The sequence below is a fragment of the Malaclemys terrapin genome, chromosome 2, assembly GCF_027887155.1.
Source record: "Malaclemys terrapin pileata isolate rMalTer1 chromosome 2, rMalTer1.hap1, whole genome shotgun sequence".
Classification (NCBI taxonomy): domain Eukaryota; kingdom Metazoa; phylum Chordata; order Testudines; family Emydidae; genus Malaclemys; species Malaclemys terrapin.
Genome location: NC_071506.1, coordinates 145,507,801 through 145,532,369, shown reverse-complemented (window position 1 = coordinate 145,532,369; position 24,569 = coordinate 145,507,801). Strand labels below are relative to the sequence as shown.

At 38.5% G+C, this 24,569-nt stretch overlaps 1 protein-coding gene across 1 annotated transcript in view; it reads right to left on the bottom strand.

Moving 5' to 3' along the window:
* The window catches only part of CDH10 (cadherin 10), a 162,369-nt gene that overhangs the window by 34,668 nt on the left and 103,132 nt on the right, over positions 1 to 24,569 (bottom strand). The window contains 3 exon segments of the mRNA XM_054019361.1: positions 1,080 to 1,267; positions 10,450 to 10,617; positions 11,080 to 11,199. Of these exon segments, the coding sequence (XP_053875336.1) occupies positions 1,080 to 1,267; positions 10,450 to 10,617; positions 11,080 to 11,199 (476 nt within the window).

The window sequence follows — 24,569 nt, the reverse complement described above, 5'->3', positions numbered from 1 at the left end:
CTCTGAAGCACCAGAGGAAGAGGAACACTTGATGCTTCCAAGAAGTATGAAATTCATAATGCTTCTGGGTCTTGGGGAAAATGGTGTGAAGTGATGACTTTGTTTGGAAATTTGAAGGAATGATGACCTGATCATAAAATTGGACTAAACAAAGCATGTGTGCACATACATGACAATGTCTTTCCTACATTTTCACTGTGAAAATGACACACAGCTGAAACTAAGGGTATGTCTACACTTGAAAAGCAACAACTGTGCTGCTGTAGTGTAGATAGTTACTACAGTGACGGAAGGCATTCTTCCATTGCTGTAGTAAATCCACCTCTCCAAGATGTGGTAGGTAGGTCAACTTCTGTTGAATTCTTCTGTCAAGCTACCTGTGTCTACACGGGAGCTTAAGCTGACTTAACTACATCGCACAGGGCATGAAATTTTTCACAGCCCTGCCCGAGCAATGTAGTTAAGCTGATCTAACTTTGTAATGTAGACCAGTGCTAAGAAATCCACAGTGCTCTAGCTATGGTTAGGCATTCAACTGTCTTAGGTATTTTAGAAAATCCCACACTCTTAACTGCTGTTATTACTCTGTAAAGATTGCATGCTACTAAGCCCTGGCTGGCAGTTACTGATTGTGATGCTGTTGCCCTGTGATACTACAGTTATCAAAAAAGAGTTACTGTGCACTTGTATTTTGGATACAGTAATTCCCTATACTATAGCAGTACAGTATTTCTCTGAAATACACTAAAACCTGTTTCTAGTACCTGCTGAAAAACTGTCAAACATCAAACAAACTTGTACTAAAATCAGTGATGATCGTGGCAGTATATTGGAGATGGCCCTTTATACTCCTACTTCTCAGTAATAGCTCAAATACCAATTATTTCCTATTCTAAGTACAGGGAAACAGTACAAGCTCTAAGATACAGCTCTGTGGCAGCTCTTGCAAATGTCCAGCTTTTAAGGGTGATCATAATATGATCTACTTTTGTTTCTATATGTGTTTAATGTACAACACTGGGATTTACATCAGTCCTCTATACCAAAATCATTCAGTGGTTGTTACTGATTATAGACACCTTGCGCACAGTTATGATGCCTTCCTGTGTGTCCTTCTGTGTCACAATGTCAAACATATCTGTTCCATCGCCATCAACTATTCTGTATTCCATTTCTGCATTTTTCCCAGTGTCAGCATCAGTGGCTTTTACACTGCCAATGGCAGTGCCAACTGGGGAAGATTCTGGAATGCGGAGGTGGATGGTGTCTGCAAAGAAAAAGAAGCAGAACAAGTTAAGATATGCACAGCAAGTTTTAGAAAGTGCATTATGATACAGTCTTTAATTATATTATCATATACTATTTGTTCTGCAAGAATTCTGCTTCATTCAGTAGAGAGGGGAGAACAGGATTCTATTCTTGACTCTGCCATAGACTTCCTAGGTTATGTTATGCAAATCTATATAAATGCATATAGATAAGTGGGACAAATTAAAGTGGTGCAGACAAACTTAATTCTGATATTTTCTGACCTACATGCTTGACTTTGCAACCTTAGTGTTCTTTTAATATAATATTACATAGTGTTAGTAGGTTTCAGATACTAATAATCACTCTACTTCTGTCTGACTAAATATGCAAAATATTCAATCATACTCTGTAGGATAGGTATTTATTATAGATACAGAATATTCATTTTTCATGTGTCCCACAATCATTTTGTTTCACTTACTCCTGTGTCCATAGCTACAGCCTTGGAAACTCACAAATGTAATTCTTTCCTTTGATTAATCAGAGGACTTTTTCTCCTTAAAAGCATCTATCTATTGCTCATTAACTAAACATTCCTATTAATATTTAAAACATTAAAAATTATAGTATAATTTCTTTGTTACACTTTACTTTATGCCTAATACTAAAAGGGCTGTAATCATAAAATACCCAATTGCTAAAATGACATTTAATTCTAAGACACAAAGTAGACCTATTTTAAAATCCTTATAATTGAATGGCAAACACTTTTCAGATTCTAAATACTAAGGGTGATATCCTGACTGAGCTCCTTGAAGAAAGAACCATTTTTTAGTTAATTTTTAAATCTACTTTGACACCACAGAAAAAATTAAATAGAGTTATTCCTATTTATTTGGTGAATAAAGTAAAAAATATGTATTGATTTGTACTTTTAAAATGAATCAAATTGGCACTATGCTTGGTGCTTTCATTTTCATATTCTAGTTATAAAATTTCACTGGCATAAATATTTGCAAAAAGCATATTTTAAAGCCAACTGCATAACTATTCACAGAAACCAGATTTTAAATTCTCACATACATATATTTGCACGAGAAGTGCTTTCACTTTCATTCTGTCAAAGGAACAAAAAGAATCACCTGACTTCTCTGACCAATCACACATAAGTGACCATTTGAAATTCATCATCAATCCATATGGTAAAAAATTCAAGAAGATATGGCAAATAGATCTGAATAACAAACAAGTTCCAGGAAACTGCAAACAGCTCATGAAACTCCCATGAGAAAAAAAGGGTAGCTAGTTTTGTTAAATCAATTTTTATAGCAAATTAAACATTCAGCACTACTGTTAAAATTGAATGCACAAAAAAAAAAAAACTTTTTTATTAGTATTGTACTACCTAAACTGTTTCAACAGCATCCCTACTGCTTTAGCATAGTACTGACAAACAACCATGCCGGTAAAACAATAAATATCAACAAAGAAATAAAACAGAGTTTTACTATACAGTCCAGCATTCTGGGTCCTATCTATGCCATTAATGTGTAAGTGTAGGAAGAGGTCATTATCCTCATCTGCCAGGACCTTGAGGAGGAAAAACCCGTTAGCCACATTGTGCATTAAGCAGCATTTTTTTTTAAAGGATTTTTTTTTAATTGATACAGATGCTGCTATGACAATACCCTGTTTCAAAGAGACAAAGAGTCCTGTGGCACCTTATAGACAAACAGACGTATTGGAGTATAAGCTTTCGTGGGCAAATACCCACTTCATCAGATGAATATAGTGGAGATTTCCAGAGGCAGGTATAAATATGCAGGCAAGAATCAGCCTAGAGATACTAGAAGAGGGCCTCATCCTCCCTGATTGAACAAACCTCGTTATCTCTAGACTGATTCTTGCCTGCATATTTATACCTGCCTCTGGAAATCTCCACATTCATCTGACGAAGTGGGTATTCACCCACGAAAGCTTATGCTCCAATACGTCTGTTAGTCTATAAGGTTCCACGGGACTCTTTGTCGCTTTTTACAGATCCAGACTAACATGGCTACCCCTCTGATATTGCTTCAAAAAGGAAATCTAAGATAGTTACACTGTATACCGACTACCCATAAAAACCTTGTTTTCCAGTGGCTTTAGTTAACTAAGTAATGTTACCACAATATTTCCTATGCACTCTCTATGCTAAACATGGTGAACTAGGGGGAATATTAAGTTTACATTATCTAAGGCAAAACTACTGTACAAAGAGATGAACATGACACTCACAAGATGGCGCATCCAGTAACACAGTGATGCCTTACATCATAGTGCGGTATGGATTCAGTATTGATGCAGAGGAGTTTGTTGATGAGATGTATCCTGATAAATTAGCAACCCCAAGTCGTGAAAAACTTTGGCTTTTCCATGTGGGTCTCTCATACAAATACAAACATTTCTGAGTTTGAGAGATCTGACAGGATCACAGTAGCAAGTACTTTAGCATTGCTTGTTTTGTCTATATGTAGCTTATATTAATTAGTAATGGGGGAATCTCCAAGGTTTGGAGCTTCAGTTGAGGAAAGCATCCAAACGTTCAGCTGCTTATCCAAACTGTTGAAATCTCATTCCCTCACTAAAAATAAGTCCATGGCTCTCTCCTATCCCTTAATCTTGTCCCATCTATATCCATTCTCCTTTTGCTAATACTGTTGCAGAATGTGCCAGAATTCTGAAATGGGAAAAAACTGAGTTGGGCCCCGCAGACTAGAAATCTAGGTTTTACGTGATTATGGGATGGTGATGCGCCCCCAAGCAAGCAGGATCGTTAAGGGATGCCAGTGGTGGACATGTTCCCCCAAAGAAAGGCATAAGAAGAATTTGGAAGGTCACTGGCAAACTTCTTTTGTCAATAAAGCTGCGGGAAGACCTAGGCAAGTCACTTGGTGGTTGCTCCTGATACTTAACAGAATGGTAGAAAGATTAAATAGGGGTTGCCAGGGGAGAAGTGGACTCCTTTTGAGGAGATCCATATCAAGGAAACCATCTGGTTCATTGTGAGGTTCAAGCTTATTCTTATTTTTAGGAATTAGTTTATCTATCCCAGTTATTATATAGTGTTTGCCCAATGTAATTTAAACTTTGACATATTGGCTTTAGACTGTACCCACTTAGTGAAAAGCCATCAACCACCATACCACAGAAGACAGAACACTAAGTCAAACTACATTTTTCATAGATTCATGGGGTTTGGGGTATGCCGTTACAGGATGCACAATGGTGATTGAGTATTGTATCACCAAAGTGCACTTAGCTCTGTTTACTAATATGTTTCTTGACACTCTTGCACCTCAGTGTTTTCAGCTCCATGATTTAGCTCATATTTACTTTGTCATTTTCATTACCCTTCTGTAATATTTAAATCTGTGTACTTTGCTACATTAGTACATAATCTCTCTATAATCTGTTAATGGTTCAAAAATGACAATGAAATCCCACTGCTCATATTTATAAAATAAATATTTATTCAGTGCTGTGAGAGACCGTGAGGAAAGACCATATGTCCCATAACATTTCACGAGAAAGTACACATGAAGGGGAAGACTTAAGGGTGCCATGGCAACATTTAGTCTCATTTTCCATATTCTTAGGTGTTTAAAACAGACTATAGAAGTTACTTCAATTTTTAATTTATTTTTTTCAATGAATATAGCTATGTTCTAACTGTTTTTCATTTTAAAATTTTAAAATGCTTTGTGGTGCATAAGAAACACTCATTGAACTTTGTTCTGCACTGCCTTTAATACATAGAACACTATCCCCAAAGACAAACTAACTCCACTCCTTTGAATCCCTTTGCAAGTCCACTTCTTAATGCCTATAATACATTGGCCAACAGATAATGGATCACTTGAAGGGTTATTTGGAATGGGGGCTAGCGGTGGGGGAGATAAATGGAACTACCAAGATATCTGTATATCATCATCCTGACCTGGTCTATGGTACTTATCACCACAGTATCAGACCACTCCCCCACCCCCTTCTGTCTTTTTGTTTGTCTTACAGTTTAAATTCTTTGGGGCATGAACTCACTATGGGTTAAATTGTGCCTTTAGGCACAAATCAGAGCAAAAGGCGGAACATAATTGGCAACACGCAGGCTTATATAGCCCTGTCAGGCTCTGTGCCTCAGAGACTAGTCTGAGACTCCTCCTTCCTCCTCAATTTACTAAGTACCAGTACCAGCAGCCAACTATGACGCTCCTGCATCCACTCAGCTGTGATGGCCAATGTATTTAAAGGTGAGAGGGGAAGGGAATGGGAGGAGCTCCACCGACTCCTTGTCCATCTACTCTGGAGTATATATGTGGGGAGGGGAAATAGTGAGCAGGCCACATCCACTTACTCCTGTGCATCCAAGCCCAATTAGCCTGCATAAGGGAGGGGGAGAGAGGAGAGAGAGTGTGTGTGTATGTCTGTGTTTGGCATGTAGTCTAATGATAACGTTTTCTAAAGTCACTTTTGAAAATGGGACTTAGGCTCATAAATCAATCCAGTGCTTTTGAAATTTTGACCCCAACACACTATATAGCCCTATGTGTTTGAACTGCACCTAGCACAACGAGACCCTGACCTGCAATCCAAATAAAGAAAAATGAGAGCACGTACTATACAATATTGTAATACTTATACTCAAAACGAGTATTATACTAAAATACTTGTGTGTAGCATGCCACAGAGACATGTTAGCGTGGGAGAGTTTAAGCTCTGCTGCTATCTGGGCTTATTTTCTCACACCAAAAGCTATAGCACAGTCAATAATTTCTTGCCTATTAACCTTTCTAAAGTTCTATCGCTTGCTACACCTATGCTCAACCAGAACAACTTGTATTTAAATTACAGAGGGGAAAGATCTGTGAATTGCACTAGCTTTGTGGGTCCAGAGAACTCAAACAAATTAACTTTGTTGTTTTTATCAGCTAGGATGATCCCAAAACAAAGCTCCACTTCTGAATATAACTGAAGTTAGTGAAAGTGTGTGGATCGCTCCAAACGTGACCTTTGCGGTCCCTTCTAATCTTATGATTCTATGCTTGTGGCTTAAGCCCATTTCCTGAAAAATAGCAGCAGCAGCTCAAAACCTAGTGTTACATGTCTGTCCAACAGTGGGGATCCTGCTCCCAAAGTGACAGTTATCTGCTTGTGGATGCTCCATGTGGGAAACTAGGCAATTTTTTGTAGCATAAGGGAGAGATTTACATAAGCGCTTAAGTGATTTAGGAGCAAAAGGCCCATTGAAAGTCACAAATCCCATCAATTTTTAAATTCAATTGTGGGCATAGGAGCTGGCTAACGTAACTGAATTTGTATTGGATATTCTTATTGGTAAATATCAGATGGGACCCGAGGTAGAATTGTCTAATTACACTTGCATCATCTTGTAACTAAACAGAATGAGCTTTAGCTAAAGTCTTAGTAGCAACTGTTGTTCCCAATCATGAGATGAGCACTTGAGAAATTGTGCATGAGCTCTCTGAGAAATGGCCTGGGATTTGAAAGATGTTCATGTTTCTCTAAATGTTCCACAAAAGGATGCTCTGGCATAATAAGTTATCTGAAATGCAGCTGTTCATGGCATCATGGTTAGTCATGTCAAAATCACAACCAAACCAACATGCTGGATTTGTCCACAGCTCTGAAATCAGTTCCCTAAGGGACACGTTTACTAAAAGCTTAACTGAGCAGTTTATTAGTGAAACCTATTAATACCTAAATAAAACCTAAATAATTTGCTGGGATATGTAATGACAATGTACCATCATCAAATACTGGTTAGTCATAACAATCCAAACACAACACAAAAACTGAAGTTATGCATTTCATTTTTCACAGTACTCTAATTAGTTCTTTATATTCTCTACATGTAGCTGTTCTAGGATAAGACATCTTTCTTTTCCATCACAAAATGCATTTTTTCCATGTCAAAATCACAAGTGGATTGACATGCTGAAGTAGTATATGCGGACTCCAATCCTTGGTTGCACTCAAGTTACTTATGCCACTTTGTTGCCACAAAGTGATGCTAAAGCCACCTTAGCTGGCCATTCCTCCATCATACGGTGATCCTCATGTTCCTACTCAACCTTCCTTCCTTACAGATGGGAAAAGGGGTGTTACCAGAGCATTCCAGCACATTGGTGTTCCCTATCTTCCAGACCACTTCCTTGTGGCTGTTATCAGGTTACTCTAATTTATACCCTGGGACCAGCACCTGGTTGGTCTAGGACTGGGTACCCTTTGGGCTCCCAACTGAGCTGCACCAAATGACCTATGCCTGCAGCTGATGATTGAGCTCACTGGGTATTAACAGTGATCAGTACCCTGAAGTATCCACAGTAAACACTCCATAACGGACATCAGTGTTGTCTTCACTGGTTTCAGAAAACAGATGTTTATCTAATAAATTTATGAATCTAGTGAGACTGTCCAAATCATGAATCTGAAAAAAATGTCTGATTAATATGACAGATTTATGATTATCAATTCATTAATATAGTAAGAGACTGTCAATTTCTTTAAGCTCATAAACATATGAAGAAGTCAAGAATCATTTTAATGTTTATTTGCAAGTTTTAGATGCAATTTAAAGATTTTTTTTAAAATCAATACTACTTAAGTAGTGTCATGAATCTGGCAAGTTTTCAATCAATTTCATGAACGCTTTAAGATTTGTGTGTGTCTGGTGTAATGTACTCCATGTCTAACAAAGCAGGTATCAGCAGAAAGAGAGGGGTAGCCATAAAAATATCTCCAACTGCAAAGTAATACAGTAAACATTTGCTATAGATGAAGGGCCTTATAATCACTTCCAATTGAAGTCAATGGAAAGATGCCTACTGACTTCTCTGGGAGTTGGATCAGGCCGCAAGTGAATACAATTAATATAAAAAGCTAAAAAGTCATAGGTATTCAATGAAAAATTCAGTTATAGCAGTTCTATAAAGTCCACTCAGACTCTCAAGACAACATTCTGGCCTGTGGTAAGGGGGGGGGGGAAGGGAATAAACAGAAATAAGCAGCTGCATCTATATTTAGTGCCTAAATACTACACAAAATATAACTGCTGAAGCCAATCTATGAGGCTTTTGCCCTGCAGTTTGTAGTGCAGACAGCACCTAGAATATCTTCTGCAGTAGTCTGCAAAACTGCTGAGACCAGCAGGATGTAATACTTTCATGCACAAAGCATCAGAGGTGCCACGATCCTGTATGTACAATATGCATCTACAGAGAAGTTAACGTATCAAAAGAATCGCTGTGGAAAAGTGAAAGTAGATAGCAAGTGACAGGTGAGTGGCAAATTCTACCCAGGGGAAATAATTGTAAGTATCCAGAATTGTCTTTGATTTATCTGTTTTGAATTTTCAGATGAAGTTATATCTCAATGTAGTCACATGCTATTAAATACAAACAGTAGACAAATAGCTACATATTAACTGCAGTGGTAGCAGAGAATTTAGAAAAATACACTGCATGTAATTTCATAATGAACGTGCTGAAGTCTGAGGTAATGGCCCTGATTCTCCTGTGTCAGTAAAGAATTTAGATGCAACACCTGCAATCTCAAAAGCAGGGAAGCTTTGTCTGGACTGGCAGGAAAAAGGGGCAGTGGCTCCTTTACGGGTTCCCTCTCCTTTGAGGGCTGGGAGTGGAGTGATCAGCAAGGGGTGGGAAGGAATCACCTGAGCTGGTGGGTGGGCAAAGTGGGGCTCAAGTAAGTAATTGGTCCTTGTGCACGAGGGGGTGGGGAAGCCAAGATAATTCCTGGCTCCTCCTTGTGGTATTTCGTGCAGGCACTGATTGCAGAGGGGATACAGTTCTGTAATCAGCAGGAGTTGGAAGGGAATTTAAAGAAAGATATTCCATGAAGAAGCTGGACAACTGAACTGGGGCTCTTAACATTTGGCACAGCGAGGCAAAGCCCATCTTTCACCAGCCCTGCCATTGAGTGCCAACAACAGGCTGGGAACAAGCTGTGGAAGGGTGTGGGGACTAAAGACAGCCCTGCATGAGGTGCAAAATGATTAAGGCGGGAATCATGACCTGCACTGTATAAGTTATTGCTGGACAGTTCCCAGAGGAATTGAGCTAATAAAATTGTGGCCTAATTAAACCACATCACTTGCATCTCATCTTTCTTCCTGTGTGTCCAAGACAATTATGCACTGCCTGCTATTTTGTAATGAACTTGCTGAAGTCCGAGATATTGGGCCTGACTCTCCTCTGTTGTATACCAATGCAAGTCAGGCATAACATCGCTGAAGTTAATGGAGTTGCACCAGGATAAAAGTAGTGGGAGAGAAGAATGGGAATTATTTGCTGTTACAGAATCTTGGGCACTCTATATATGTTCTAGCTGCAATATATGCAAAATGTTTTAAATAGGTAGTAAAATGTTCACCTACGTAAACCATCCTACCACAAATAATTTTCAAGGAATATTCTAACAAGTTTGCAATATAAAGACTCTAACAATTACAGGTTACATAAATAGAGGCTAATAATGGTTTCCTATTCTAGTTTGAGACTATGAAGGCTTGAAAGCTGTACTATCACAAAAAGGTTAAAAAAGCAGTATAAAGTGCTTGGATAAGTTTAAGCTGTCAAAAACAGCGATGTTAAATGCCATTCATATTCACTTTGTGAGGTTCTCTGCATATCAGCTTTTTATAGCACTGTCTATACAAATACAGATCTGTCTGGATTTCCTTCAGGTAATTCCTCCCCAGAGTTGGGGTCTTCATGATTAAATGTTTAAGCAGGGACTACAGTACACCTATTTCCTCCTTGCTAAAATTAATACATGTTTTGTTTTCCAGTAAGAATTAAAAATGGTTAATCTATAGGCAACAGGAAAGAAAGAATTGCTTTAATGCTCTTATGGTTCTGCACCCCCCCCCCCCCAAATAATCCTGAAAGGTATCCCAGGTTTCCTTTTGTTATATTTGATCATGTAACCATTTCCCTGAACAAAGGAGTACTGTAACATTTAATTTTCTACTTTAATAACAGTGAATAAATCTGTACATAAGCCTTTTGTTCATGTGTGCCCCATAATCTCGATTTACTTTAAATTAAACCAGATGGCGATTGCTTAACTCTTTAATTCCGAAGCTTTTGTTGTGCAGGAAGACTATTAAATGTTGCTTACTCTGGGGGAATCGCGGTGGATTGTCGTTGACATCAGTCAGTGTGATGTTCACCGTAGTGGTCCCTGATAATCCACCCATCTGGCCTCCCATGTCTTTTGCCTGGATAACTACTTGGTACTGCTCCCTGTTTTCTCTGTTCATGTTTGGCAAAGCAGTCCTGATGATGCCTTTAGGAAAACATGTAAGCAATCGTTATCCATCCCTGCATTTTTGACACGCACAGTACCACGATACTGAGTCTTTTCAATGTGTCTTTAAAAACATATTTTTCAAGCGTGCATCCACTATTAATGCAATCCAATTATCTGTGTATCTCTGTGAAGAGTCTTCAATACAGCTTCTCTCTCTCTATGTACAATGATAGAAACAAAAACATTAGTACTACGTTACAACTTTCTAGTTCCTACCCAAAACAATACAAGTAACTTATGTTTTATTTAGGTAGCTGTAATATAGATGGTTTTCACATTTATTACAAGGATTGTAAGTTACTGAAACACATGAAGTAAGAAACATTGTAACCCTTCTCTGCTTGGCTTTGTACAAATCTGCTCTATTTTTGGTGAGTTTTCTAGAAGAAAGAAAACTACTAAGCTTGTGGTAGACGAAAACAATATCAGCTTCCTGACCTGTTTCTGGCTCCACAGAGAAATATGGCTGTCCCTGAAGTATGCTGTAGATGACACGGGCACTGTTTCCATATGAAGGGTCATCGGCATCAGTAGCTGTGACTTGCACCACAGAAGTACCTGTAGTATCCAAATTCAGCTTAGTTCTGCATGTCACCAGAAGGAGGAGCAAAAGCACTAATTTTTATTCAAATCCCATTGAAATTTTCATTGACTCCTGCATCACAGGGACCTCAGTTTGTTCATCTACATATAAATTTGTGTCCAATTTAAAAAAAAAATAGTATTTACTTATTCAAGTTTTAGGATCTAGTACGAAGCAGTTTGGAACTTGTTTCCTTAAATCTGAATAGATGATCAGAACGAAGTTAGTAAAGTCAAACCAGAACAGCAGGAGAGTTTAATGCATATCCTTACATGATTATTATTGGCTAATAACCATTGTTTTCTTTTAGGTTTTTGAATATAAACAAGTGTCTGTGTTTCAGTGACACCAGATTGTCTCATAAATCTTTCTGTGCACTGATATCAATGCATTATACAAAGATCCAGGAATATTAAAGGGACAGCAGATTGAATGGTTCACCCAGATCTGCACTTCTCACTCTGGTGGCAAGAAGGAGATATTTGCCTCTCCACTCTAAAGAGAAAAACAAATACATATTACATAAACCATGCATATTTATCTAAAAGATACACTTTGAAATGTCTTAATCTTCTACACTTCATGGAATAGCATTGCCATTTCAAACTTTTCTGCGAAATAATCCCTCCCCAAACCCTTCAAGCATCGTCAGTATTATTTCTTTTTATTTCTTCTTATTATTCCCCATCCTGTTGAACTCCAAATGATGGCACGTCTAGTGATGGGGAGTATCATGATTGTTTCCTATCTATTGTAGCTCCATATACTGCACACACATATATACTTTTGCTTCTCTTGTTCTGAATTAAAAAATCATCTATCACCACGGGATCTGCCCACTTGGCTAGCCATTGGACTTCTTGGGGACAGGAAGTCCTTCAGATACATTTCTTCTCCTGTTCCAGTTATCTTCCCTCTCTTGCATACCTTCACCACATCATTGCATAATATTGACACCTGTGACAACAGCAACCAGAATCAGTTTTCTGTCCTTTTACTGATCTACACTAACCACTGACCCTAAAAGCAATTGTCATGGCAGGGTGTATGGGATAAAGGTTACGCTGTTACTTTGCGTGGAGCACGATTCTCTAAAGGTGCTAAGCACTCTGATCCTGACCTAGCAAATTACTTAAGCACATGATTAACTTTAAGCATGTGAGTAGTCCTGCTGATGTCAATGGAACTATACATATGCTGAATGTTAAGCACATCCATAAGTGCTTTGCTGGACCAGAACTGGAAAGCTCTAAAATAAGGCAAGAGCATGTTGGGCGGAACATGCTTTTTTATGTTGATGTTCATATGAACACTTAAAAATAGAATGCAGAATTCATTTAAGAAAATGGTATTGGGAATAGAAATCATAGAAAAAATGGCTCCACTTGGAGACTGGACAAACACAGACAAACATCTGGAATACCTTCTGTTATACTAATGATTCCTAAAGACCATGTCCACATGAAGCAGAAAACTGAAAATCTAGAAAATCCTTTGACATATACTAATCTACAGATTTCCTTAGTGACACTGAAAAACCATCTTGGGAACTGATAAAAGGTAAGGCTGTTCTTTTAGACAAGGTACATTTTTAACCCTGTAAATTAAGAAGAGAGCCACATGTGCATCTAGATGATGGAAGGCACCAGACCAGAGACTGACTCAGCTGTTTGTGACACTATTACATCTTTTGGCACAGAGTAGATTTTGAGGGGTACAGTGCTCATAATTTCAGACACAGTAGCAAAAGTTAAGTTTTAAGACTCTGATCCTTCAATTTATTGTGTGTGGATGGACTGCTGAATCTGCATGCAACAAATTTCAGGTCAGGCTTAGGTTCCTGATCCCAAACAGCATAGGTGTGAAGTATTGCACATCCAAGGCAAAGATAAACAATGACGAGCACTATTGCATTAATGCAAGTGACACATTAATGAGGAGAAGGAGTCAAGCCTCAGAGACAATGCATACATAAGTTCCTGATTAGCATGATGAAGGTTTCTTTTTAGACCATGTCTCCTGAGATATGCTCATTCTCTACCCTGGCCTTGCCCCCTTTCTTACCCCGTGCATTCACAAAGAAGGGAGTGGTCACAAAGGGGCTTGACATATACTGCTACCAAGCATGGAAGCCACTGTTTAGAGCTTAAATCTGTGCTGGAGCACAACTTTGCACACTCTTCTATATATATCAGAACAGCTTGCAAGATCAGGGCCTATATCACAATGGTGTAACACATTATGCAGTGGAGAGAACGATCGTTAAATTCCCAATTCATGCAAGGCAATATCTGTTCCTCCTCTTTAAGCAGCAGTTTATAGACTTACTAGCTGAATTATCTCTCTTTATTTCCTTATAAGAGCTGAGTGAAATTGGAGATGCTCATATATACATATGTTTTATACAGACCAATTAGCAGCATTTATTAAAAGGAAGTCAAATATGTTGCAATTGGATTCTCTTCCTGTTTCTACCAAAACTAAAATAGATCTGTCAGAGTTCTCGCTGGAGGGTAATCTGGAGGAAAAATTAGAGAATATACATATAATTTCTGAATCCTTAGCAAAACTCGACCTTTGAGTGTTATTTGATTGAATTTTGAAGGGTAATAAGACTCTGGATACTGGATATTATTTCTTCCTCCTATATGATGATGTATTTTTATTTTGATTTATGGTATGAATGCTGATGAGAGGATTAAATTAATGGACATTGAAGTGAAGTTACAGTAAAAATTGTCCATATTTCTTTCTCCATTTTTCTTTTCAATAGCATGTGAATACTCTACATCTCTCTTCATGGCTTTGCAACCTGAATGAATGAGGGGAAAGTTGATGCTCAGTGTTTTCCTACGTATAAAAGCAATTTAGCGAAACAATGTGAAGAATTATGCCCTTCCTTAGAATCAATATTTTAAAAAGTTACAGAGCAACCTTAAAAATGTAGAAATACAAATATTTGAAACTGCCAGCTTGCGCTACATTTTTCCTATGCTTCTAAAGACACAGAGCTTTCTAAGTAATAGGACATTTATTGCTTTAAATTCCATTTTTGATTATTTGTTGTTAAATTAGTTCTTAACTCTGAACAGCTTGTTGTAAACTTTTAAAAAGTCAAGAATGCATGCCTTTTTGAAAGACATGTTTTAGTTAAACATCAGTTGTTTGGCTCAGGACAGGACTAAATGGGTGAAATGCTATGGCCTGTATTATACAGGAGGTCAGACTAGATCAGAGATTCTCAAACTATGGTCCATGGACCACCAGTGGTCTGTTAGGTTCATTCAGGTGGTCAATGGATAGTTCCCTCTAAAGTGTGCGCCTGGGCGGTCACACACAAGAGAATGAAGGGCTATCCACCTAACTAGTGGAGCCATGCAGGCGTGGCTCCACTAATTAGGTGCCTGGAAACCTGGAGAAGACGCACATGTAAGGTGAGGTGGTGGCCTTGGGGGGAAATAGGGGATAGGTGGGAGGGGGCAGTGGGGTGAGAAGAGAGGGCAGGGGGAATTTGGGATGTGCAGGACTGTGGCGGCCAGAGAAAGAGGCGACTTTCCACAGCTTCAGGGCTGTGGCTGCCGGAGAGAGAGACGGCCCTCCTTCCCAGCCTCAGCTCAGGGGAGACAGGGCACATCCATCGCATTAGAAAGATAAAACTACTGATATTAAAATATGAGTTGTGTGCTTTTATTTGTAGAACAAAAAAATGTTAATTATTATTAAGATTTTTTTTATATAGCGCTTTTATCCAAAGTGCTTTACAATAGTTAGCTAACGGTACAAACAACATTTCGAAAGATCATTAAGTGGGCTGCCAAGACCCTCACCAATTTTCAGGTGGTCCGCAAAGAAAAAAGTTTGAGAACCACTGGACTAGATAATCTATAGGTCCCTTCTGGGTTTTTTGTTGTTGTTGTTGTTGTTGTTTAAAATCTATGCATTTATTTATTTTCTTCTGGATCTTATAGCATGCCTTTCTGAGAGCTTTGCTCCACCAGTTGTGTTTCTCAAGGTGCACAGAGAAGATCTGACTCCATTTTCATTTGAAACCACACCACATTAAGCATGGAATAAATAATTTTGGATACCTTCTCTCTACCTCTGTCACCTCCATACCTGTAGTGACCAGTGTTGCAAAGTGCAAAGTCCCCAGTGCAGTTTCACACTATGCTGGAACTCTGAGCAAGCGTCCCAATCCAAGTAGACAGATTCATGCTAGCCCAGCTTGTGCAGTAAAAACAGCAGTGTGGATGTTGTAAAAAGCAACAGAGAGTCCTGTGGCACCTTTAAGACTAACAGATATATTGGAGCATAAGCTTTCGTGGGTGAATGCCCACTTCGTTGGATGCAATGCAACTTCATCGTGTGGCTATTGTGGCACCAGCTGAGAATCAGGTTAGTCACTTGAGCTTGGACCCAGGATGTCCACATTGCTATTTTTAGCACATTGGCTTGAACCAAGCTAGCACAAGTCTGTCTACTCAGGCCGGAAAGCATGTTCCCAGTTGCAGTGTAAACACACACACACAATCCTTCTGAAGGCCATATATTTGACCCTGTTCCCACTGAAATCAATAGGAGCAGGCTTGGACTTTGCATCAATTCACTCATTAGCAGGTAGTGTCATGCTGAGGGCAATGTGGAGCCACATCACCCGCTGTGGGGTGGAGGGCAGGTTTGGTGAGGGATTGAATTTTTCAATGCCGGACCACCTCTTTGGATGGTGCTGCCTGTTTCCCTTTGTTCACCCGTCCAGTTGCTACGTGGTGGTTGGGGGGGCAAAGCATGAACTCTGTTAAACTTGTGCCTCCTTTGGATGTAGGAGATATTGCTGGGGTCTGGCCCTTGCACAGGGGTGGTAGCAGGGGGGATAAAAGTAAAGTAAAGCTCCTTGCACCCTCTCCATGCACCACACAGGGATCAGACACAATCTCAACTACAATAAGGATCTTGAGATTAACCAAACAGAAAAAAAGACTAATTTAGTTACATAATATATTCCCAATGCATCCGAAGAAGTGGGTATTCACCCACGAAAGCTCATGCTCCTATACGTCTGTTAGTCTATAAGGTGCCACAGGACTCTTTGCTGCTTTTACAGATCCAGACTAACATGGCTACCCCTTTGATACTTATTCCCAATGAATAATTCTACCAGCTCAAGTTATGATTTGTTCTAAACTGCAGCCTTATTGTCTTCTATTTTGCTATGCTGAATTGCATGAGTGTCTAATCAGCCCCCAAAAATAATTTATTCAGATCAATTTGAATGTGTTAGCTGCTTTCCTTTATGTTTCATCTGCACATTTAGCCACTTTTGAAACAAAACCCTCTTTCAGGCTATTCAGGGTATGTAAAAGTGGACCTTGACTGCCCCTTCCAATACTACCTAGTCATTACCTCTCTCAAATTATAGTTACCTCTTGAGAAACCATTTGTTTCTCATCTGGTAGCCAATTTTTAATCCATTTCAATAGCTCTCCCATGTACTAGTCTTTATAGATCAAATTTTTGTGGATCAGTCTTTTGTGGGAATAGTATCAAAAGCTTTTCTGAAATCCAAGAAAAATGATTGCACATCCTTCGCTTCCCCTTTGTTTGCCAATTCAGTCATGTACTGAAAAATACTGAAACAAATTTATCAGACCTCTTTTGCCTGGTCCACACTAACCCCCCACTTCGGACTAAGGTACGCAAATTCAGCTACGTTAATAACGTAGCTGAATTTGAAGTACCTTTGTCCGAACTTACCGTGGGTCCGGACGCGGCAGGCAGGCTCCCCCATCGATGCCGCGTACTCCTCTCATTTAGCTGGAGTACCGGCGTCGACGGCAAGCACTTCCGGGATCGATTTATCGCGTCTAGACAAGACGCAATAAATAGATCCCAGAAGATCGATCGCTTACATCCGGACCAGGAAGTAAGTATAGACGTACCCTTAGTGTTGCATAGTCTTTCATCAATGTTTCCATTTTAAAACGAAGTCAGCTTAGGTAACCCATGAAAATAGGTTGCATTTTTGATGCTCCATGATATGGTACACCATTTTAGATGGGTAAGTGTCTCATGGCATTACTGAAATAAATAGCAGATCTGATTCTCCTCCTCTTACTTACACCTGGTATAAATCAGGAATAACTACCAAATTAATGGAAAATTTGTAAGAGAGAAGAATCATGTCCAGTGAACTTAAGAGACATTTCCTAGTGAAAGAAGAACTGTAAATACTCTGCTCTATGCAGCCTTCAAGTTAAATCCTGTCCCTTGGATGTACATATATAACTCCTGATGAAATTAGTAAGAGGCAGAGCTACATGTTGAGAGCAAACTCTGACTCTTACGTTATAAAGCTGAGACTACCATTGTATGGTAGGACATAAAAGGGCCAGGATTCACCAAGCACACTCCAACTACTCTGTAAATAGACCAAAGTAGCTGGAATGTACTGGTGAATCTGGTACATTATATATAATTTATAGAACAATTGCATTCATCCAATTTTACCCTGCGATAACTCCACATTTTATGCCACACGGTGGAGTAATCCACTGCTGAATCAGGCCAATACCATTTACATAATATAACTAAATAGCTAGCTGCTAGAATAATATAGCTCTCAGAAGGCATGTCTGAAAATAATTGTAATGATACCTTTTGAACATCTTTAAAGTCTGACCTAAACTGGGTATAATAATATTAATACACTTCACACTTTATAGTGCTTTCCATGTAAGCATCTTAAAACACTTTACAAATATTCATGAATTTAACCTTTAAATTAGGTAAGGATCAGACAGGATAATTCACAAGAAGAAAGTCGTATAGGAAATGCATGGCAGAGCTTGGACAAGAAGTCAGACCGTCTCCTCCCAGTTCTGTGCATTAACTACACACTAAGCTCCCTTCTGCTGGAGTATCTATACAAACAGCATGCTGAAATAGCAGAAATCTATCTGCTGTTTCTAGAGAAAAAGAGGGGAAATAATTGCATATGCTTTCCAGTTTGTTAATTTTTGAAATGTGAGCGCTATATTACATGCAGCAAATTAAGTGGAGAGGAGATAGACTCAGTGAAAGTAATGTCAGAAAGAGCATCTAGGTACCTGGCATTCGAGTAAGTGGTCAAAAAGGTGCTGGAGATTGTGTAAACCTTTTTGGGTGGCCTTTCAAAAAAAATAACATAATAATCATTATTCCTTGGATTTTTCTGCTGCTGACTGTAGATTTTATTTTAGTGTGCAGTGGATTGAAAAAGTGTTTGGTAAGAAATGTGAAGATGGAATGTAATCATATGAGCCATTAAAACCTGTCATTCTGAGATTCTAGCTGAGCAGATGCAGGAGGGTTTTGCTGGGGAATTAGCAGAAAGAAGTAAAGAAAAAATAAAAATATCCAAAGTGTTAGCATGGTGAGTGATTTAAATAAGAAGGGAATGCTATAGAAAACAATAATTGCTATGATATTTTAGCAGTGGGAAAAGGGGACGTATCATACTAATGAGAGTATGAACAAAAAACCTGGGGAGCAAGTAGAGCAGTGGCAGCTATAAATAGTCTCTATTGGTCTTCTGAAGAAAAAGACAAAAGGAAAACTATGTCTAAAGATGACAGGCTAACTGTGGGATGCCCAAGTTGCGGTCCACATGTAAACCCAGAGGGAGGTTACACCTTTATGAAGTGCACGTTAATATCCATAATGTAGGAAGGCAGAATTGATTAGAGGGCTAGAAGAACAACTAGGAAGGATGATAGCCATCAGAGATGTGAAGAAAATCATAGCTTGGGGAATTCATAGGCGGTGCTGCTAAACCCTGAAGATATGAGGTGAGATAAGGCTAAGGGAGTATTAAAGAACAGAATTCCTTGGCTGGAAATGATGAATAGAGAAGAATAATTGAAAGGAAAGAAAGGATGAGATCATAAAAGGAATCATCAGGTTTAAAATCAGAAATGTCTATTCTTGTCTGAAGGATATAAGCAGAGAGTCCAAAGGAAAAAGCACAGGGAAGAAAATGGATTTATCTGCAGCCATGAGAAGAAACCCTCAGTGAAACATGAGAAACACCAAGAAGACAGAAAAGAACAAAGAAGAAAGTTATAAGTGGTAATCCTTTGGGACTCAGTGAGGAAAAGAATGAAGGAAGAGGATATGTACAGTAATCTACACAAAGATATCAGGGCAGCGGGCAGCCTTACTGGGATACTGACCTAAATGCAAGGTCCTCATCTTTGCCCATGACCTGCACAGAGGAAAAATGAACAAGGTAATACGGGTCATGAACAAAAGACTAAAATAGGTAATACTGCAAGGTGACATTCTCAGACATTTCTTTCATACCACAACCAGAGGCAGAATTCCTAAATGCACAAGGAATGCACTAGCTACTACCCCAACCTAAGGAAGAGCAGCATATTGCAGCACGCATGTCCAGGCAGCTCCACAGTTTGATATACTCGGGGACTAATCCTGAGTCCTTTCCTATTCTCTTTGGAGTATTTCATGATCAAAGGGATACTAGGAGGGAACAGTCCCTGTGCTCCAGGGATAGGGTGACCAAATAACAAGCGTGAAATATTGGGACACCTTTTTTTTTTTCCAGGGGAGGTGGGTGGCAGGAAAGGGAAATAGTTGCCTACATAAGGCAATGCCCCTAATATTGGGACAGTCCCAATAATACTGGGATATCTGTTCGCCCTATCCAGGGAGAACCAGAATTTTAATTACGTCTTACTGCTGCCTCTTCCACCCTTTTCCTACTTGTGCACTCATGGAGCTGCAGGGCACATATCTGGACTTCTGTGAAGAATGCAGACGGTTTGGTAATGACACTCTTCACTTGTGCAAATTGTGAAAAATCCCGGGGGCTAAAAACTTGACAGGTTTGTTTTAAGGATAGGGAATGGTACATGAAATCTTAGTAAAATGTTAGAACTAAAAAGGGCCATAGAAAGATGTACCCAAGAGTCCGGGCAAAACTGTTAGAGTAAACTGCAGAACAGTTATTGGTTATTTTTAAGAATTCTTGGAAAAGAGATGAGACCTTATAGAGAAATTCTGTAGATATTAATAGGGCTGAATGCAATAGGAATCCATAGAACACTAAAAACTTCTTCATTAAATTCTATCAGATGCTTAAGAGAGCCTATAGAAAGGATATGATTTTCTATTAAATTGTATAGGACTTTCTCATAAAGGATAATTATTCCAGAAACAGAGTAAAAAGATAATATGTGATATTATGGTTATGGCTGAGATGGCACTTTCAGCCTAGGTTCAATGATTTGTAACTTTATTTGGTAAAAAAAATGGATTTTATTCTTCCCAGTGCTTAAAGGGGTCTGAAAAAAAATGGGGGTCAACAAAAATCTGGAAATGGCAGCTCTGGTAAGGCAGTTATTAAAGTGCGCCCCTCCGTCATGTGGCTCAATTTTTTTTTTTAATTCTATTTTATTTATTTATTGAATAGGGTCTGTGACCCACTCCCTATTTTAAGCACTTTCACCTTGCGCCTTGTGTAATTTTTATGCTTGAGCTAAATGGGCATAAAATGCTACTGTTATGGGTTGAGTTAAACCTCCTTTAAACTGATGGTTGTCATATCTGCCTTTTATTATTGATACATGTAAGAAACAATTAAGCTTCTTTATGGAACCAGATAGAAGAAACAATAACAGCCTTCACCCAAATCAAAGGCACATCACCGCCCGAAACACAGGCAACTGCAAGACATATAAGCAAAGGGGTTTGCCTGTATTGTTTGGTGGTGATGTCTGTGCCTGTCTCTGAGAGAGAAGCAGGAGAAACAGCACAGAAGCTGAGAGGGAAGCAGTAGAAATCCAAGGTCACTCCTAGAACAAGCACTGGGAACACTGCAGAAATGCCTGGAGAGAGCTTTTGGGCTAGGTGTTGAGCGGGCTAGGGGCTTGGAACTGTGAGAAAAAAAACCTCTTCTGTTGTTTAAATCCTGCTGTGTTCAGGGAAACAAGATATGCTGTACTTTCTTAGTAAATAAGCATAACTGCATCAATATTAGCTTAATTGTTTCTTACATGTATCAATAAATGAAACAAACCACTAATTTTAGCTAAGTACTTGGGTTAAAAGCGGGTAGCACTATTACCATGAATGTGAGTGCAAAATTCTGATTTGGCAGCATTTTACATCCACTTTGCACAGCAGTAAAAAGTCAGGCCCTATGCTTTCAGCTGAAAAATCATATGGATTATTTCAGCCTGTTAGAAAATTGCCCTTGAATTTGTATTTATACTGCCTGGAGCCTAGAAAAAAATCCTGCTGGCAACTCACAAACAGAAAAAAGACTACATTTGTGAAATAAAATTGTTCACAGTTAATTGTTTGAGTAGCTGTTATAACTGAGCTAAAACAGTGGTCCAAATCTGCTCTTTACTCACAGAATTTAGTCCTATTAACTTCTGTAGGACTACTTGTGTAAGTAAAAGGGGCATGATTTGATCCACTATACTCAGAATACACAAATTTTGCTTTCTGTGATAACTAGTGCATATTCCAGGTATATAAATATTATCCATCCACCTTCAACATTTGCACTGGATTGAGCCTAGCAGATGCAGTACTCTTTTTTTGCAGTGCAGCGGTTTCAAAGGTTGTTTACCTGGTGACATGAAGTACATACTGGCACCTACAGACCCAGAGAGTGCAAAACTTTGAACTGAATGTGAGGTCTAATGATTGCACATCAAACTATAAGTCACGAATATCTCAGATGCATTTACAGGAAAGGGGCTTTTTTGTAATTGAGAGCCAACCGATTGAAACTGAACTTGGAATCATTCACATTAGGTATTGTATATTAGGAAAATACTTTAAATGAAGGCTTGAATCACTTTCATTAAATGTATCCAAAAATAGTTTATATATAGCCTAATGGGATGTCTTTTAGAGAAAGATTGTGAGAATGGGACTGATGATGTGAGATATCTTTTCCAATCCCAGCTCCTTCCATATGACTTCCTTTCCATATGATACAGAACTTTTCTGTCAAAATCTTCTCCTTAATTGAAGCTGCATGACATTTGCTGAGACTTATGATACTAGAAAAGCTCTAATTTATATATACACATTAATTGTGTGTTCCATTTTAAAATCACTGAAGCTAAATAACCTTGTTGTGATCCCTTCATCATTCAAACTAGTTTTGTAGGGTCCCAATTAGGGCTGTTGATTAATTACAGCTAACTCACATGATTAATTAAAAAAAATAATTGTGATTAATCAGTTTTAATCGCACTGTTAAACAATAGAATACCAATTGAAATTGATTAAATATTGTGAATGTTTTTCTACATTTTCATAAATATTTTATTCTGTGTTGTAACTTAAATCAAAGTGTATTTTATTCTTGATTACAAATATTTGCACTGTAAAAATGATAAACAAAATCATTAATATTTTTCAATTCATCTCATACAAGTAATGTAGTGCAATCTCTGTGTGGTGCAAGTGCAACTTACAAATGTAAGCTTTTTTTTGTTACATAACTGCACTCAAAAACAAAACAATGTAAAACTGCGGAGCCTACAAGTCCACTCAGTCCTACTTCTTGTTCAGCCAATTGCTAAGACAAACAAGTTTGTTTACATTTACAGGAGATAATGCTGCCCTCTTCTTATTCACCATGTCACCAGAAAGTGAGAACAGGCATTTGCATGGCACTTTTGTAGCTGGCATTGCAAGGTATTTACATGCCACATATACTAAACTTTCATATGCCCCTTCATGCTTCGGCCACCATCCAGAGAACATGCTTCCATGCTAATGATGCTCATTAAAAAAATAATGCGTTAATTAAATTTGTGACTGAACTACTTGGAGGAGAATTGTATGTCCCCTGCTCTGTTTTACCCACATTCTGCCATATATTTCATGTTATAGCAGTCTCAGATGATGACCCAGGACATGCTGTTCATTTTAAGAACACTTTCACTGCAGATATGATAAAACACAAAGAAGGTACCAATGTGCGATTTTGAAAGATAGCTACAGCACTCCACCCAAGGTTTAAGAATATGAAGTGCCTTCGAAAATCTGAGAGGGACGAGGTGTGGAGCATGCTTTCAAAAGTCTTAAAAGAGCAACATTCCAATGAGGAAACTACAGGACCCGAACCACCAAAAAAGAAAGTCAACCTTCTGCTGGTGGCATCTGACTCAGATAATGAACATGAACATGCGTCGGCCCACACTGCTTTGGATTGTTATAGAGCAGAACCCATCATGAGCATGGACACATGTCCCCTGGAATGGTGGTTGAAGCATGAAGGGACACGTGAATCTTTAGAACATCTGGCACGTAAATACCCTGTGATGCCGGCTACAACAGTGCCATTGCAGTGCCCGTTCTCATTTTCAGGTGACTTTGTAAACAAGAAGCAGCCAGCATTATCTCCTGCAAATGTAAACAAACTTGTTTGTCAGAGTGATTGGCTGAACAAGAAGTAGGACTGAGTGGACTTTCAGGTGCTAAAGTTTTACATTGTTTTATTTTTGAATGCAGTTATTTTTTGTACATAATTCTACATTTTTAAGTTCAACTTTCATGATAAAGAGATTGAACTACCGTACTTGTATTAAGTGAATTGAAAAATACTATTTCTTTTGTTTTTCTTTTACAGTGCAAGTAATTGTAATCAAAAATAAATATAAAGTGAGCTCTGTGCACTTTGTATTCTGTGCTGTAATTGAAATCAATATATTTGAAAATGTAGATAACATCCACAAATATTTAAATAAATGGTATTCTATTATTGTTTAACAGTGCGATTAATCACGATTACTTTTTTTTAATCGCTTGACAGTCCTAGTCCCAAGTGTCTTCGCGGATAATGCATTACTGTTTTTTTAAATAAACTTTGCTTGGTCAATGTTGAAACTCTGAGATGATGGGAGGTTTAGACTACATGGTAGATGCATCTAGTTAGATGCAGTTAACAGGATGATGCTCCCACACAGTTCTGTAAAGTTCTCTGCCGGTTCTTATCTTCTAGTGTCCATGTCTTCTTCTGTTCATTGTAAATACTAATGAGGGTCAGTGAGGTCTCTCAAAACATATGATGTACTTGTAAGTCATACTTTAGTAGCCACTGAAAAGTCAACATTTACCAACAGATTCCACAATTACTCAAGTTATATTGTATTCTAAATGTAGTAGGAAACTGGTATCACATATACAATTGTATGCTAATCTGGCAAATAGTGAATTTTTAATATTGACCACTTGATATCATAAAACATTCTTCTGTAAAATTGTTATCATCATATGGAGGACTGTTCTATAAGTTTGAGCAGGTTAGCTGACATGATGCTGA